Source organism: Bombus bifarius, unplaced genomic scaffold (assembly GCF_011952205.1).
Source record: "Bombus bifarius isolate JDL3187 unplaced genomic scaffold, Bbif_JDL3187 scf7180000007987, whole genome shotgun sequence".
Classification (NCBI taxonomy): Eukaryota; Metazoa; Arthropoda; class Insecta; order Hymenoptera; family Apidae; genus Bombus; species Bombus bifarius.
This window is the reverse complement of record NW_022884369.1, coordinates 980511-994687: the sequence shown is the minus strand read 5'-3', so window position 1 is coordinate 994687 and position 14177 is coordinate 980511. Positions and strand designations below refer to the sequence as shown.

At 37.0% G+C, this 14177-nt stretch overlaps 4 protein-coding genes across 6 annotated transcripts in view; 2 read left to right on the top strand and 2 right to left on the bottom strand.

Annotated features, from left to right (window-relative positions):
• Positions 1 to 6703, top strand: part of LOC117205176 (extracellular sulfatase SULF-1 homolog) — a 78105-nt gene extending 71402 nt beyond the window's left edge. Inside the window, exons 7-17 of one of the 3 annotated variants that reach the window (XM_033443330.1) lie at positions 271 to 381; positions 572 to 864; positions 1743 to 2090; positions 2480 to 2666; positions 2749 to 2983; positions 3045 to 3224; positions 3288 to 4251; positions 4328 to 4738; positions 4823 to 5014; positions 5091 to 5178; positions 5251 to 6703. In XM_033443330.1, coding sequence (XP_033299221.1) covers positions 271 to 381; positions 572 to 864; positions 1743 to 2090; positions 2480 to 2666; positions 2749 to 2983; positions 3045 to 3224; positions 3288 to 4251; positions 4328 to 4738; positions 4823 to 5014; positions 5091 to 5178; positions 5251 to 5344 — 3103 coding nt within the window. In that variant the 3' untranslated portion in view covers positions 5345 to 6703. Of the gene's footprint in view, positions 1 to 270; positions 382 to 571; positions 865 to 1742; positions 2091 to 2479; positions 2667 to 2742; positions 2984 to 3044; positions 3225 to 3287; positions 4252 to 4327; positions 4739 to 4822; positions 5015 to 5090; positions 5179 to 5250 lie in introns of all 3 variants that reach the window. The other 2 variants (XM_033443331.1, XM_033443329.1) reach the window with 2 other exon arrangements.
• On the bottom strand, positions 6268 to 8256 carry LOC117205183. Its single transcript, XM_033443338.1, has 3 exons — positions 7729 to 8256; positions 7584 to 7652; positions 6268 to 7475 (listed from the first exon to the last, which is right to left on the bottom strand). Exons 1-3 carry the CDS (start codon positions 7777 to 7779, stop codon positions 6930 to 6932), a joined length of 666 nt encoding a protein of 221 aa, XP_033299229.1. The 5' UTR covers positions 7780 to 8256; the 3' UTR covers positions 6268 to 6929.
• Positions 8257 to 8371: 115 nt separating this feature from the next.
• Positions 8372 to 9639, bottom strand: LOC117205184 (ATP synthase subunit s, mitochondrial). The gene is made up of 5 exons (XM_033443340.1): positions 9239 to 9639; positions 9085 to 9170; positions 8817 to 9019; positions 8578 to 8740; positions 8372 to 8504 (listed from the first exon to the last, which is right to left on the bottom strand). Exons 1-5 carry the CDS (start codon positions 9248 to 9250, stop codon positions 8399 to 8401), a joined length of 570 nt encoding a protein of 189 aa, XP_033299231.1. The 5' UTR covers positions 9251 to 9639; the 3' UTR covers positions 8372 to 8398.
• An 83-nt stretch (positions 9640 to 9722) lies between these two features.
• The window catches only part of LOC117205179 (lysine-specific histone demethylase 1A), a 108660-nt gene continuing 104205 nt past the window's right edge, over positions 9723 to 14177 (top strand). The window contains exons 1-10 of the mRNA XM_033443335.1: positions 9723 to 9916; positions 10436 to 10664; positions 10737 to 10888; positions 10951 to 11112; positions 11185 to 11301; positions 11383 to 11559; positions 11650 to 11910; positions 11974 to 12111; positions 12194 to 12267; positions 12352 to 12500. Of these exons, the coding sequence (XP_033299226.1) occupies positions 9893 to 9916; positions 10436 to 10664; positions 10737 to 10888; positions 10951 to 11112; positions 11185 to 11301; positions 11383 to 11559; positions 11650 to 11910; positions 11974 to 12111; positions 12194 to 12267; positions 12352 to 12500 (1483 nt within the window). The 5' untranslated portion in view covers positions 9723 to 9892. The remainder of the gene's footprint in view (positions 9917 to 10435; positions 10665 to 10736; positions 10889 to 10950; positions 11113 to 11184; positions 11302 to 11382; positions 11560 to 11649; positions 11911 to 11973; positions 12112 to 12193; positions 12268 to 12351; positions 12501 to 14177) is intronic.

Genomic DNA, 14177 nt, shown 5'->3' with positions numbered 1-14177 from the left:
AAAAATTTAAGATTTAAAATACAATAGTAGGAGTAAGAAGGTGAACTGCTATTATAAACTTTGCTAGATGTTTCCCTAAGCCCTACAAACGTTCGAAATTGAACAATACCGAAAAATCAAAGATCTATAACGCGATAAAACGAGATGAAAGGAATGGGATTCGAAGGACGAAATATCAGAATATTCGCAGCGACTTTACCGAACCGGTATTTACCCCAAGGGTTGAGCTGCAATATTGGATTACTATAAAGCATCTATATGACGTTGCAGAGTAGACGACATAGTTTTGAACATCGATTTGGCGCCGACGTTCTTGGACATAGCCGGCGTCGAGACGCCCCCGCAGATGGACGGTCGTTCTTTTAAGAAACTCTTTCAGAAGTGAGTACATCACCAATTTTTTCGCCATACACATATATATCGTGAACTAAATTCCATGTTGAAAGACAATTACCTACTCGTGGGTTGAATAAGACGAAGAAAGATAAAATGAGACAAAATTGCCAAGCAAGAGAATCGAGATCTTCGGATCGTAAAAACTTGATTTTTCAAGAAGAATCGCATGTTGCAGTAAACATGGAAGAAGATCGAAGTTTAAGTGGCCGGATACGTTTCTGATCGAATCTTCCGGACGTCGTGAAACTCCGGAATCGATCGCAGAATCGAAAGCACGGGAAGCCAGGAGGCAGAACCAAACGTTGGCGAAACAGCACGCGAACGCCACGCCGGAAGAGGAAGAAGACAACGTTGCCGATCCAGACGCCGAACACGAGTCGGAGCATCGATTCTTGGAGAATGATACAGGCAGTGATCAAGACATTTCCGAGGATGACGATTTCGAGGACTCGATCATCGACGAATCGAGTAAGATATTTGCCTCGTTTTATTGCGGATTATCAAATCGTAATTCCTGCTCTTTATGTAGCCTTTCCCTATTTGGGACGCGGTTTCCCCTGCAGGAAGGCGTAACACTTCACGCTGACCTTTTCGCGGCAATAAAATTGCTCTCCGCTTTGGAGAGCTGCAATCTCGCATTATGATCCGATCTTTCAATGAATAAATTACTCGAAGCCGGAGATTTACACAGAGCCGACGACGGAATTAAGCAAAGCGTAGTCGTTTCGGTTAGATCAAATCGAAAAATTCGAACAAAGATAGAAGATCCGCAAAGTCGAAGAAAAACTGTTATCTTGCTTATTTGTATTCTGCGCGCTTTTTGATCGGCCTAATTAAGTCATCGACAGAAGCAATTACTTAAGCGATTAAGATCGATATTCTTTAAGCTTGTATCGGATTCAGATTTTCTTAGAAGCGTAAAGTTTTAATTAGTTTCGACAGTCGCTGTATCTTGCGACACGGAAAAAACATCGAAGAAACTTCTTCTTCGGCTACGTCCAGGAATTCGACGTAATTGAAACTCGCGGTTAAGTCGAACGAATTCTTATTCAACCGGTTTGGATAATCACGTTGAAAAGGGGCTCGAATCCCTCTGAGGTCGGACGTAAGTCTTGTCGAAGTTTCGCTAGTCGGGATTTACGCAATGATCAAAGTTTAATCCCATTTTATTGGTCCGCGCACCCGGTTCTTTCATAAAATCTCCTCTCGTCGCTTTCCTTCGCTATGGAATGGGATTTCCAGTTGTAACTACGAAGGACGGACCCCGAGAAGTGAATATTCTCAAGGAACACGATTGCAAGAAAATAGCGGCGAATAACCGTAAAATGATGATCTCCGCCTTTCAGACTCTGATCCACACCTGGATAATAGGGTTCATCCTGTTCACTCATCCTTCTCGTCGAAGCACGAACGGTTGGCCATCGAGTGCTCGCGACCGGAAGTCCAGACGAATTGTATTCCAGGTCAAAAGTGGCGCTGCGAGAGGGAAGGTCACCGATGGAGGAGACACAAGTGCAAATATGCCGCCCCTTCGCCAAGGATGTCGAAGAAATGCGCCTGTTTCACGCCAAATGGAGTCGTTTATACCAGATTGGAGTCGAATGATTACATCGATGGGCATCGATATGGCTTTGGCAGAGACAGAAGACCCACAGATGTGTATACGGACGTGGCCAGATATTTTGCTAGACGAGGTACCTCACGAGACCTAGCCATTTCATTCAATTTATTTAGTAACGTTTTCGAGATTAAAAATATTTTAATAATGTTGAGTGTTTTAATATCATGAAATATCACATTTACGACGATATGGGATTTGCGAATCACTCAGGAAAGAAATTGATGCACATAATTTTCTAAAAATTTCTTAATGTTAGTAGAGCAGATGCGTGTTTAAGTATTGAGAAATTAAAAAGTATTTCCGACATTCTTATGCTTTTCCAATAAAAATAAAAATCAATTGGTTTTTTGTCCCGTGCCATAAAAAATCATTTTAGTTGATTAAAAGATCAATAAGGGGATAGGATGCAGAGATTAATAATTCTTAGTAAGGAAGGAGATCATCGTTCACGATTTTTCTCAGGCAAACGAGACGTGTCAGATATGGACAGCGAAGATGTTAGCCGAGATATCGACGGGAACGATGATGACTATAATGATGGTGACCGGGACCGACGAGCCATCGACGAGGAGGACGACGAGGACTTCTTCCAGGAACTGAACAGCCTCGCGAACGATGTTAAGAGGGAATACGTAAACTTGATCTTCAGGTACGAAAGTTTAGAAAGTCGTTGATGATTCGTTGGATAAGACACGAACGTTTCATCGTAATGAATGTGCTCCTAGGGACAGGTTTGATAACCGAACGTCGAAAGACGAGTCTCTCGAGTTCGATAATTTAAATGAATCTGAATACTCGATCAATGACTTCGATCCTAGTTTGGATAAAGTAGTCAAAGGACGGCTGAACATCGAAGACGTGGTAAAGAGGCACAGGAGGATACGGAGGAGTGTCGCGAAGAAAGACACTGTTGAACATGTGACGAAGATCATGGAGAGTATCGAAGAAGAACTTGATGATTTAAAGGTATATACTTGTAATATAACAAATTTATGGACGAACGTATCATCTTCATTCTCATATTTAGGCGACCCAAGCACGGCAATCAGAATCAAAAAGAACGTTTCCACCGAAATGTTCGGTTCTTCCACAAGGAGGCGTGAACTGCTCAGAAACCGTGTACCAAGATCCCAACGAATGGCGAATTTCGAGGCGAGAAATTGAACAACAGATCAGAGAAATGAGGTTGCAGTTGGAAACTTTAAAGGTGAGCATCGAAGATACGTGTTTTATTTCGCACAAAGTATGCATGACGTGGTATTCATTCCAGGATATTCGTCGTCACTTGATGACCAAGCGACCTCAAGTTATGCGAGACCCAGAGGATGGGTCAAAGAACACAGACGAAGCACACAAATCGCACCATCACCCTTCGAAGAACCACGTGAATCGCCATCACAAGAAACACGATCACACTACTACGCTTAATCCTACTGCATCAACCACTCGTCCCATCGTGAAGCATAACCAAGTGGCGGAGGACAGAACTGCATTTACAGATACTACAGAGAAGTCTAGATTTAACGTTACAGTCACAGAAAGTACCGATATCGATACGACCACCACGACTGAACCAACGTCCACCACGTTATCAACGACTTCCAAACAAAAAAAGGCGCCTCGTCGTCAAAAGATGAAGGAAGTGGTCGGTAATAGGACGGAAGTGGAGGATGATAAACCACAAAGGCGCAGGAAGTTTCACCATCATCGAAAGAATAATACTCTATTCACAAACAGCGTGCATGATGAGACTCCAATAGTGAATGTTAGTGAAACAATGGAGACGACTGTAACTACGCAAAGCACGATACCGAATCAGAGGCATCAGAAGTATCATCAAACCAAGTATGCAACCGTTCCTACCACGACGATGAAAGAAACCACGATTCGAAAAGAGACTTCTAGCAGTATAGGAACCACGAATGACTTTACCAAAGAAACTACGATAGGAACAAACGCCCAAACGGTGCTATCAACAGGATCAGAGACAGGGTCTACTCTCGGTGAATCGACAGAGCCACAAAGAACGACTCCGGTGTTTTCCAGGACAAGTACCGAAGCTCGTTCGAGAACGTTCCCGTCTACGACTGTGACTACGACGCCCATGACCACGCCAGTTACGGCGTCTTCGACTAGAAGGTTTCCAAAGGTGCAGAAGAATAGAACGACCAATCTTGGACCCTCTAGAATCGATGTTACTATTTTGGAATCTCCTGATAGAAGGAACAGGCAAGGTTAGTAATTGTGCATACAGTGACTCACGAAAGTATTTGAACACAGATTTGATTGAACTTATTCTTTTTATACTAGATATAATAGATATAGCAAATAGTAATCGTCGACTACCACCGATGTTGAACAGTCCTTTAGAAGCTCGTCATAAGTGCTACTGCGAGCCTGATTCTTACTCGAAAAAAGATGAGAAAGAAATTGCTCGAGAGGAAAGAAGAAGGTTGAAGGAAGAACGTTTGAAGAAGAAGGAAAGGAAATTGAGAAAGAAGGCCAAACTCGAGAAGGAATGTTTAACGGAAAAGATGAACTGCTTCGAACACGATAACGACCATTGGCGCACAGCTCCGTTATGGAGCGCGGGACCATTCTGTTTTTGTATGAATGCTAATAATAATACGTATTCGTGCATTCGTACCATTAACGCGACACACAACTTCCTTTATTGCGAGTTTACTACTGGCTTGGTCACTTATTATAACCTGAGGATCGGTGAGTACAGCATTTGTACGTGTAAACTCAGTTTTCTAAGGAAAATTGGTTTCAATTATTAGCTTTTGTTTCTTTTTCGTTTAGATCCATTCGAACAGTGGAACAGGCTTTCATCTTTAACATCTTCAGAACGTTCCTATCTTCACGATCAATTGGAACATTTGAAGGGCTGCAAAGGAACAAGGGATTGTACGGTTGGAAGCGCGAGGGAAGCGTTGCCACAACTGCAGCAACATCAGAGATTCATTTCAAAGAGAAAATACGCAAATTCCTTTGGTATGTTTGATTGATAATATATAAAATAGAAATTTTAGAAATTTATCTATTAATTTGTTGCTATTTCTTTTTATAGAAGATATGTTCATACCATCAACGTTACAAATTATTCGAGAAAGCGAACTCAGTAGCCCGCCGAATAAGAGACGAAAAAAGTTGCAAACGTAAATGTTTTTTTTATCGAAAACTTGACTTTATATTATGTATGATATACTGAATTATTACTTTTTATTAAGGAGCGTTTGGAACAGACGAAGCAGAAGCTGGCAAAGTAGTTGGAGGCATCATCAAGACGCGGTGAATTATCGTCGACACAGACATCAGTACTGATAATCATGGTTCGTTTATTTCTCTTTGGACAAGTCGTCGAAGGATGCGTGACAGCATTGCCTTAGATGTATATTAATTTCGCGATGCATTTAATAACGTAATTTATTTAGTGATATTTAATTGAGAAAGGATACGTGATATTTAATTGAGAATGTTCGGATTCTATTAATTAGACTCGCGTTGCTCGATACGAGTGCACCGTGTATATTTTTAACATTATACTTCTTATGGCAAAATTATTGCGACTGATCGGACGCGTATCGCGTGTACTATAATCACGCGTATTTAACAATCGAAAACGATCTAAACAATCCTTTTTTTACTTAATAGCCGATATTTTTTATAATAATTTATTTACTACTACGTCCCTTTAAGTCTCTTTATACAAGAAGCGAATTATCTCGAATAAAACTATATTTGCCTAACGAGATTTAGAGAAATTTAAAAAAATCTTCGATTATCCAGAACTAGCAACACGATACTTCTTTACGAGGTGAATAACCGATATCAGTAGCTTTATAGACAATAGAGTGTCTAAGAGGAGAGAAGGATATGAGGGTTCGTCTATCGCGTTAAAGAGCTACTTCAAACTCGAATTCTACGTGACTACGAACTGAAACGCACAACGAAAGAACAAAACACAATATAAAAATCGTCCTGCCAAAAGCCTTTTACCTTTCCTTACGAAAATTTCTATACACCAGTACGTTTATGAAACGTTTATTCTATCAAAACTGCCATTCGTTTAATTCTTTCCTATTGCCTTCAAGCAATCATGTTGCAGAATAAATTGTCACTTTTGTGTCTAACAATCGTTCTAGCCAATCGTTACTAGGATGTTTGAGTAGAGACAGGAAAAAGGAAGGTAATTTAAGCCACAATGCTAAGACTGTACGAGTTTCAATGAAATCAATTAAAAAAGCAACTTTTAACATCATTTATTCTGCGTAATTTCCTGTCTTTCTAGAAACAGTATGAAAACTTTTGTGATTGCTACATCTAACAATCTCTGTTATAAAAAAAAAGAAAAAAAAATTGAATGCTAATGGATGCATATGCTGCTATAGGTATACAAGCAAAAAGTAAACTGTGCTTACTTAAAACGTTTGCTTGAACAATTATAAGAGTCTTAGACAATATTTGTCCTTTTACAATTTCTATTGTTGTAGTTGAAATATTACATATCTATACGTCACTATACAATAGCTAGATGCTTGTTTCCATTAGCATTTTATTTTTTTACAAGTATATGTCTGTGTTATGTACTAGATTCTCAGTTAGTGCCCTGAGAATATCTTCAAGATTTTGAAGTTAAAGCAATGTATTTAAATCATGTGAAATAAATAAATAAATACTGTCCGAATTGCGATTGATACTCCATTCACTTAAGTAAAAAAATGAACAAATTTTTCGATAATAAAGAAAGAAAAAAAGATAAAAAGAAATTGAAAAAATATAAACATATTTCTTTGTATCTTCTAATGTCTTTTACATAAATTAACAGGAACTTCAATAGAAAAATAATATGCATGAAGAAAACATTTCTGACTTCAAACATAATTCTTAATTAATAGATATGCAGAACTTAAAAATCAATAGTAAGATCGAAATCTTCATTGTCATCAAAAATGTTTTTTGCACTTTCAATTTCAGTGGTATTTTTCCTATACAAATTAGTACTTTTGCTATTATCATTGTTACATGGTGCATTATCTATTTCTTCTGGTATAAAATTATCATATTCTTCTTCATTATCATAGATAAAATCTTGTTTAGAATCATTTTCATAAGAAAGATCACTACCTATATCTGTGTGCTCATTTTGTGAGCACTCGTACATCATATTATTATGAAGATGTTCTATATCATCAGATTTCTTATAATTACTACTCTGACTACCTGCAGCTTCAAAAGTATTAGATCTAGTCTCTTCTGGTGTATCTAGATATTTTGCCCACTTGCTTTCAACTTTTATATTTGGCTTTGGTTTCTCATAATGATAATTCATATAGTCATCATTCGTACTGTTACATCCACTAAAGGATATGTTCTCCTGAATCTCATGTGTTTTCATAAGATTTAATTTTTGAACCATAACACGACAATCCCTACCTGAGCCTTTAAAATAAGCCTAAAAATTGCAATTATCTGCTATCTTGCACGTATGACATTTATTTTGTGATATATTATGATGAACATCGAAATTAAAATTTTTCTGTTATAAATGAAATTAACTAACCTGTTTGAATGTCTGTTTAAAATTACATATTTTGCATTGCCATTTCTTTGCTTTCTTGACTATGTGAACCTATAATTCATAAATTATTAGAAATCGAACGTTATAATACCAATTGACAATAAATTACTGCGCATTTGACAGTTACTTGATATGTTTTACACGAGTAACAGCGTAAAATGTTCATTTCCTGTGACATGATGATAATTTATAGAAATACGATTGCAAAGAACGCTTTCTACGGTTAAATCTATTATGTTTCAAAGAATAACACTTTTCAAATTATTTCAAACTTCGAATGTCTTTGATGCTTGAAAATGCAGCATGACCATTATGGCGGTATCACATTTTGGCGGGAAATTAAGCCGTGCCTGTAAGTTGTTCAATTTTCGGTACTTCCGATAGAGTGAATACTTCCGGTAGATTTGATTCGATTTATGCGTTCTAAATTTTACAATTTTCATTTGAATATTTCGTTATAAACGCGCAAAAAGAAGTGAAAAGCAGCAATACCACTTCGGTTACATCTTAACGTAATAATTTTCTTAAAATATTTCTTGTTATTCAAAGCATAGCAATAATTATAGCTTATATAGCTTATAAAGATAGTTACTCCTAATAGCGAATTCTTATGATGAATTGCAATAGATTATGTTTCATCTCTGTTTAAAGGAACCAGTATTTATATTCATTTATATTCATTTATATTTATTTTATTTATATTTATATTTCACTCATTATGTTATACTATTATATTTACACACAATTCTTAACACATTTATCAAAAATAATTTAACTAATAATCAAACATAAGTCATTTATTCAAAGTCTATTTTGCAATTGGGCAAAGCTTTGGTAAGTTCTTTCTGAACAGTATTATCCGTGATACTTGATAATCCTTTAATTTTCAATTGTTTTAGATTTCTGAAATACCAAAATATAAGCAACATTACATTTTGTTAGATATATCTTATTCATTTTTATATATATTACATACTTCAATACTTTTAATTCACGTAGTCCATCATCATCAATGCTTTTACATTTTATAATTTCTAAATTAGTTAAAGAATCTTGAATAAGCGATAGATAGGGTATAGCTCTATTATCAACGTATCTGCAGCTTTCCAATTTTATATTTTTTATGTGTTTGCATCCTCCTAATGTGGTAACCCAATGAATAATTGTCATCATATAGAAACTATTTCATGTGATTAAATTAACTACAATACTAACCAAGATATGGAAATCCTACATCACATATTCCAGCATCATTTGCTTCAATAGATTCAATGTAATAGTTTCCACTAGATGGTAAAGCATTATAATCAGTTAATGGTTCAGAAAAATCTTTCCATCTGACAGATGCCCCATTTTTTAAAAGCCATTCTGCACAAGCACGATCCGGACCAATTTCCTTTATACGATCAGCATCAACTCTTTAAAAAAATGTTTCTTATATATTTTGTTCAATGAATCAAACAATAATGCTTTATTGTAATACCTATTAAATACAACAGTAAGCCAGTAAAAGAAAGGCCTACTTTGATTTCTTGTATTTTGAATTAAAGATGTTAATTTGCTTAATATCTGAAATAAAAAGTATATGATAATAATCCTATTAATGGCAAAATGAAGTAAATTTGTTATAGTCTTACATAGACTGTCATTGTTCTTCTATTGTTTTAACAGTAATATCATTAAATAATTATAATATTACTCAAATCTTAAGGTACCGAAAGCACAAGTTACTTAACCACAATGTAAGAACCAAATTGCGCATAGAAGATCGTGTATATACTCATAATCCTATAATAGACCAAAGAACTATGGCATCTAATCAGATAATATTTTGAAAGTTAGTGCGCATTACTATTTACAATACAAGTTAAGAATTTATGTAAAGTGCAAACATTTAAGTAATAAAATCAGGATATTCCGATAGAGGGCGAAAACAAATTTCCCAGTGGGTAATACAAAATTTTATTCGAAATACCACAGTAGTTTCTCGAGCACAAAGAAACAGTATCACTATGGGGAATATTGAATCATAAACAAATGAAAAGAATTCCAAATCATATATATGATTCCCAGCTATTAAAAGAATTTGTACCAATCACTATACAGTATACATTGTTTAATACAGATGTCAGCGACAAATTGCATTTCAGTGGGTTATACTATTCTACGTTACTCGTAGTCTCTGGATCTTATAATTGTATGTGCCGCCGGTTTGAAGAGTCAAAACAAACCTGTGTGATTACGTACGACAGTGATTACGTTTGGCAGAAAAGCTACTAAATAGCAACGATATGAGTCGAAGGAAAAGAGCGAAGGTTTGTATTGTTAATCTTCTATCCCACATTTAATATTATCCATTACTAAATATATTCTTATAAGGGTTATTATATGATGTGTTATTTAGTACACTGATTGTTACAAAGTTTGACTATAATATGAATCAAGTGTTGGTTTTCCCATATTTCTTCATGAAATAGTACTAGACGATAGAAATTCTTGTGTGGAAGATAATTCGTACGCGTGTACCTTGAATAACACTGTGCTGTAAATAACCAGACTAGGTTATGTTTTGGTTAGACTCATTATTTGTTACTTATCTTACTTTGTCAATAATCGTAAATTTATCTTTCTCTAATTAAAAGCGAGTATATTGTGTGTAAATTAAAATAAATGTTTTTTATGCAACTTTTAATTCATCAACGTCTGTAGAAACTTTTAACCTATATGTTAAAGTAGATCTCTGTATTCTTAATAAAGTTTTGGTTATGAATTGATTTACCATTGAATATTGCTTCTTTTATTTGTGATTTTATCAGATTCATATTTATATATAGGTGGAGTACAGAGAAATGGAAGAGAAGTATAACCAAATGGAAGATGAAAATGCTTCAGATACATCGGAAAAATCTAAACCTGGTCTTGTTACTCCAGAAAAAAAAGCTGTGCCTGAAATAAAAAAAGATACTGATACAAGTATATCACAATCTGTATCTACCTCTTCTGCTCCAAAAATTGAAGTAAAAGATGAAGATGATCAAGATAGCGATCATGAAGATCCTCATGGTAAATCTATCTGTTAATGAAATATATTTTTTCTGTAATTGATTAAATTTTAATTTCTATATTTAATTGTAGTAAAGGAATTACTTAATGGTTTGGAGGGGGCAGCATTTCAAAGTCGTCTTCCGTTTGATAAACTAACCTCCACAGAAGCTGCTTGTTTCCCAGATGTTTCCGGTGGACCACCGCAGACCCAAAAAGTTTTCCTTCACATTAGAAATAGACTCGTAAGAAACTTAAGTTAAAAAGAAAATTGCGGAAGTTTCATGTATAAATGTTTTTATTTCAGTTGCAACTATGGCTTGAGAATCCAAAGCAACAATTGATAGTTGAAAATGCTCTGCCAGCGATAGAACCACCTTATAATAGCGATACTGTATTGGCGCGTCGAATTCACGCATTTTTAGAAAGACATGGTTTTATTAACTTTGGAGTATTTAAACGGCTTAAGGTGATATATGTTTTTATAATACATTTTCTACTTGAATACTATTTATAACAAATTATTGTCTTCTTATTTTAGCCATTACCTACGAAGAAATTAGGTAAAGTAATCGTAATTGGAGCAGGTATTGCTGGTTTAGCTGCTGCTCAACAAATGCAACAATTTGGCTTAGAAGTAATTGTACTCGAAGCACGGGTAATTGTTATTTAAAATTTTATTTTGTACTTAAGAAATGTGTAAGACATATGTTTTTCACATAAGTTTCTGATTTTATAGGATCGTGTTGGTGGTCGAATTGCAACATTTCGTAAATCTTCATACATCGCCGATCTCGGTGCTATGGTAGTTACAGGGCTAGGTGGAAATCCAGTGACAACACTTAGTAAACAAATCAATATGGAACTTCACAAAATACGACAAAAGTGTCCTTTGTACGAAAGCGATGGTCAAACGGTTAATATAAATATAGTACATTTAAATGTTGTAATAATTAAATGTTTAAAACAATCATTTATGAAGTTTTAATATTTTTTCCGCGGATAGGTTCCGAAAGATAAAGACGAAATGGTAGAGAGAGAGTTTAACCGGTTACTGGAAGCTACGTCGTATCTTTCACACCAATTAGATTTTAATTACGTGGGTAGTGCTGGATCAGGGCAAAGTGGTAATACACGACCGGTTTCCTTGGGTCAGGCATTGGAGTGGGTGATACGTCTGCAAGAGCAAGGTGTCAAACAGCGTCAAGTTGCTCATTTGCGTTCCGTACTGTCGCTTCAAGGTCGACTTATCACCAATCAACATAGGGTAAGTATTCGAATTATTTATGCTTTGAATTTTTAGGAAATACTAAGAGTTCTGCTATTATAGATGATAGCTATCATGGATCGTTTGGTCGAATTGAATAAACAGTATAAAGAAATGACTGAGAGTAAATTACAAACACGTGATATAACACAAGAATTTGTATTACGTTCTAAATTGCGTGATCTTCATAACGCATGCAAGGTATGGTCTTTTTTATTTGGTTTTTAATATCTTTATTTATACAGTCCTGCACAGGAATTATATACTTGATTTGCTATATCAGGAGTGGGATCAACTTTCTGAACAACAGAAAGAAATTGAAGCGAAGTTACAAGAATTAGAAGCCTCTCCCCCTAGGTAAGTTTCCTTCGTTATTTGTTACACAATATTTTGCAAATTAAATACTTCTTGGTATGCGAAATTTTTGTTTCCTGTTCACAGTGACGTATACCTTTCTTCGAAGGACCGTCAGATATTGGATTGGCACTTTGCGAATTTAGAGTTCGCCAACGCAACGTCGCTATCGAATCTGAGCCTGAAACACTGGGACCAAGACGACGACTTCGAATTCACCGGCAGTCATCTAACAGGTAAGTCTTTTAACAATGTTACATAAACTAGCGTTTTGCTTTATTAAATTATCTGTTGCTGACTTTCACTGGGCGAGCGATTAGAGTTTACTTAAATCGCCAGCTAAATTGAGCGTAATTATTATAGTTGTACATTGCGATACGTTAAACACGCGAAAACATTCTAATTTCATGGAGCGTGCGTGATTCGTCGGGTAACCCCGCACGGCGTAACGCGTATACGGCATTATATCGACGTTCTCGAGAAATTGCTTAACCAGCCAGTAGATGGTATAGATAACGGGTGAATTATTCGCGGGCTGCATCTCCTTTACAGGCATCGGATAGTCTCTCGTACTCGGTGTCCGTACAGTTGACTTTATCAACCTTATTGAAAGTCGATAGCATGAGATTCCGTGTAGATAGTACGCTATATCCCTTAACCGATCGGTTACCAGAGTTCTCATTATGTGAAATTATACTATGATCATAGCGTGTTCGCTGTGCTAGAGCCTACTAATGCGTTAACAAAAACGAAAACAGCGAGAAATATGACTATAGATAATCAAGCGGTTTCGTATTTTACACTGTTCGAGTGTTCTCTCTGTTCCTAACTCTGAAGTCTAAGTTAACGGTCTACCTTACTATTTCCTTAATCATTATCTCAAGTATTTACATTAAACAACTGAGCCTCTCCGGAAATAATTGGCATTCCAGTGCGGTTCAAATGATTGTACCGAGGCATTGCAATAAAAACTGTTAAAAGCTTCTGGGCGTAACTTCGTGACGTGCCTTTGCGTTACCATTCTCTGTTGCACTCATATCGCGTATCGGACTCATGACAATCGAAAAGACAGCCTCGACGCGAACGTGATCTCAGAGCCTTTCGAGAACCTTAATGACGTTACTTGTAATTCCTACTACACGATTCACACCCGGAAGCTTCTATCGTTTCAACTAGGAGAATCAGCGGCGTGAATGGTCAGTCGTGGATCTCGCACGAAATATCGTCCCTAGTAAACGAACGGTAAACGCAGCTTTAATAGATACCCGAGGTGGACGTTGGTGGATGTTGCGTATCAGTGGACCGTAACCCAGCGTAGTAACGTGGTCGCGCGTGTCGCTACCGCGAAGCACACTCGACTGACAGTGAGCGAACGAACCGGTCGAGTCAGGCTCGAATTCCAATATTGCTCCGCTGTCGTTCGAGCGACCACGCAGTCGAGTGCATCGTGCGAGAGAGCGAACTCGAGCGAGCGAAGTGAATGCGCTCCTTGAACACAGGCTGAAACAAGAGACGCGCGAGGAGGATGCTGTGCGCCCCCGTTCTTACGGGGCCACGGTACGCGGCTATGGTGGTCAATTCGAAATTAAAGCGATGCCCACAGTCCATGACTGACGTGCATCGGTTATCATGACGGCCCCTCAGGTTCTTCCCGGCGATTAATGAGATGTAAACAATTTAACGCTAAATTAAGCACCACAATAGGTTCTCTGGTGAATCCTTGGTCGAAAGTTGGGGCCGAACGGCGGATCCTCGATGTAATCGTTTCTCCACCGAGCCTCGAACTCCTCGCGGTCCTCCAACTTCGGTTTACGCACCATCGGTTCCTTCTTGGTTTCTTTCCAAACGAATCCCGGCTGTAGGGTTAATAGCCACTGACCGCGAAAAGCGTTTAGGCCGAAATATTCTTTGAG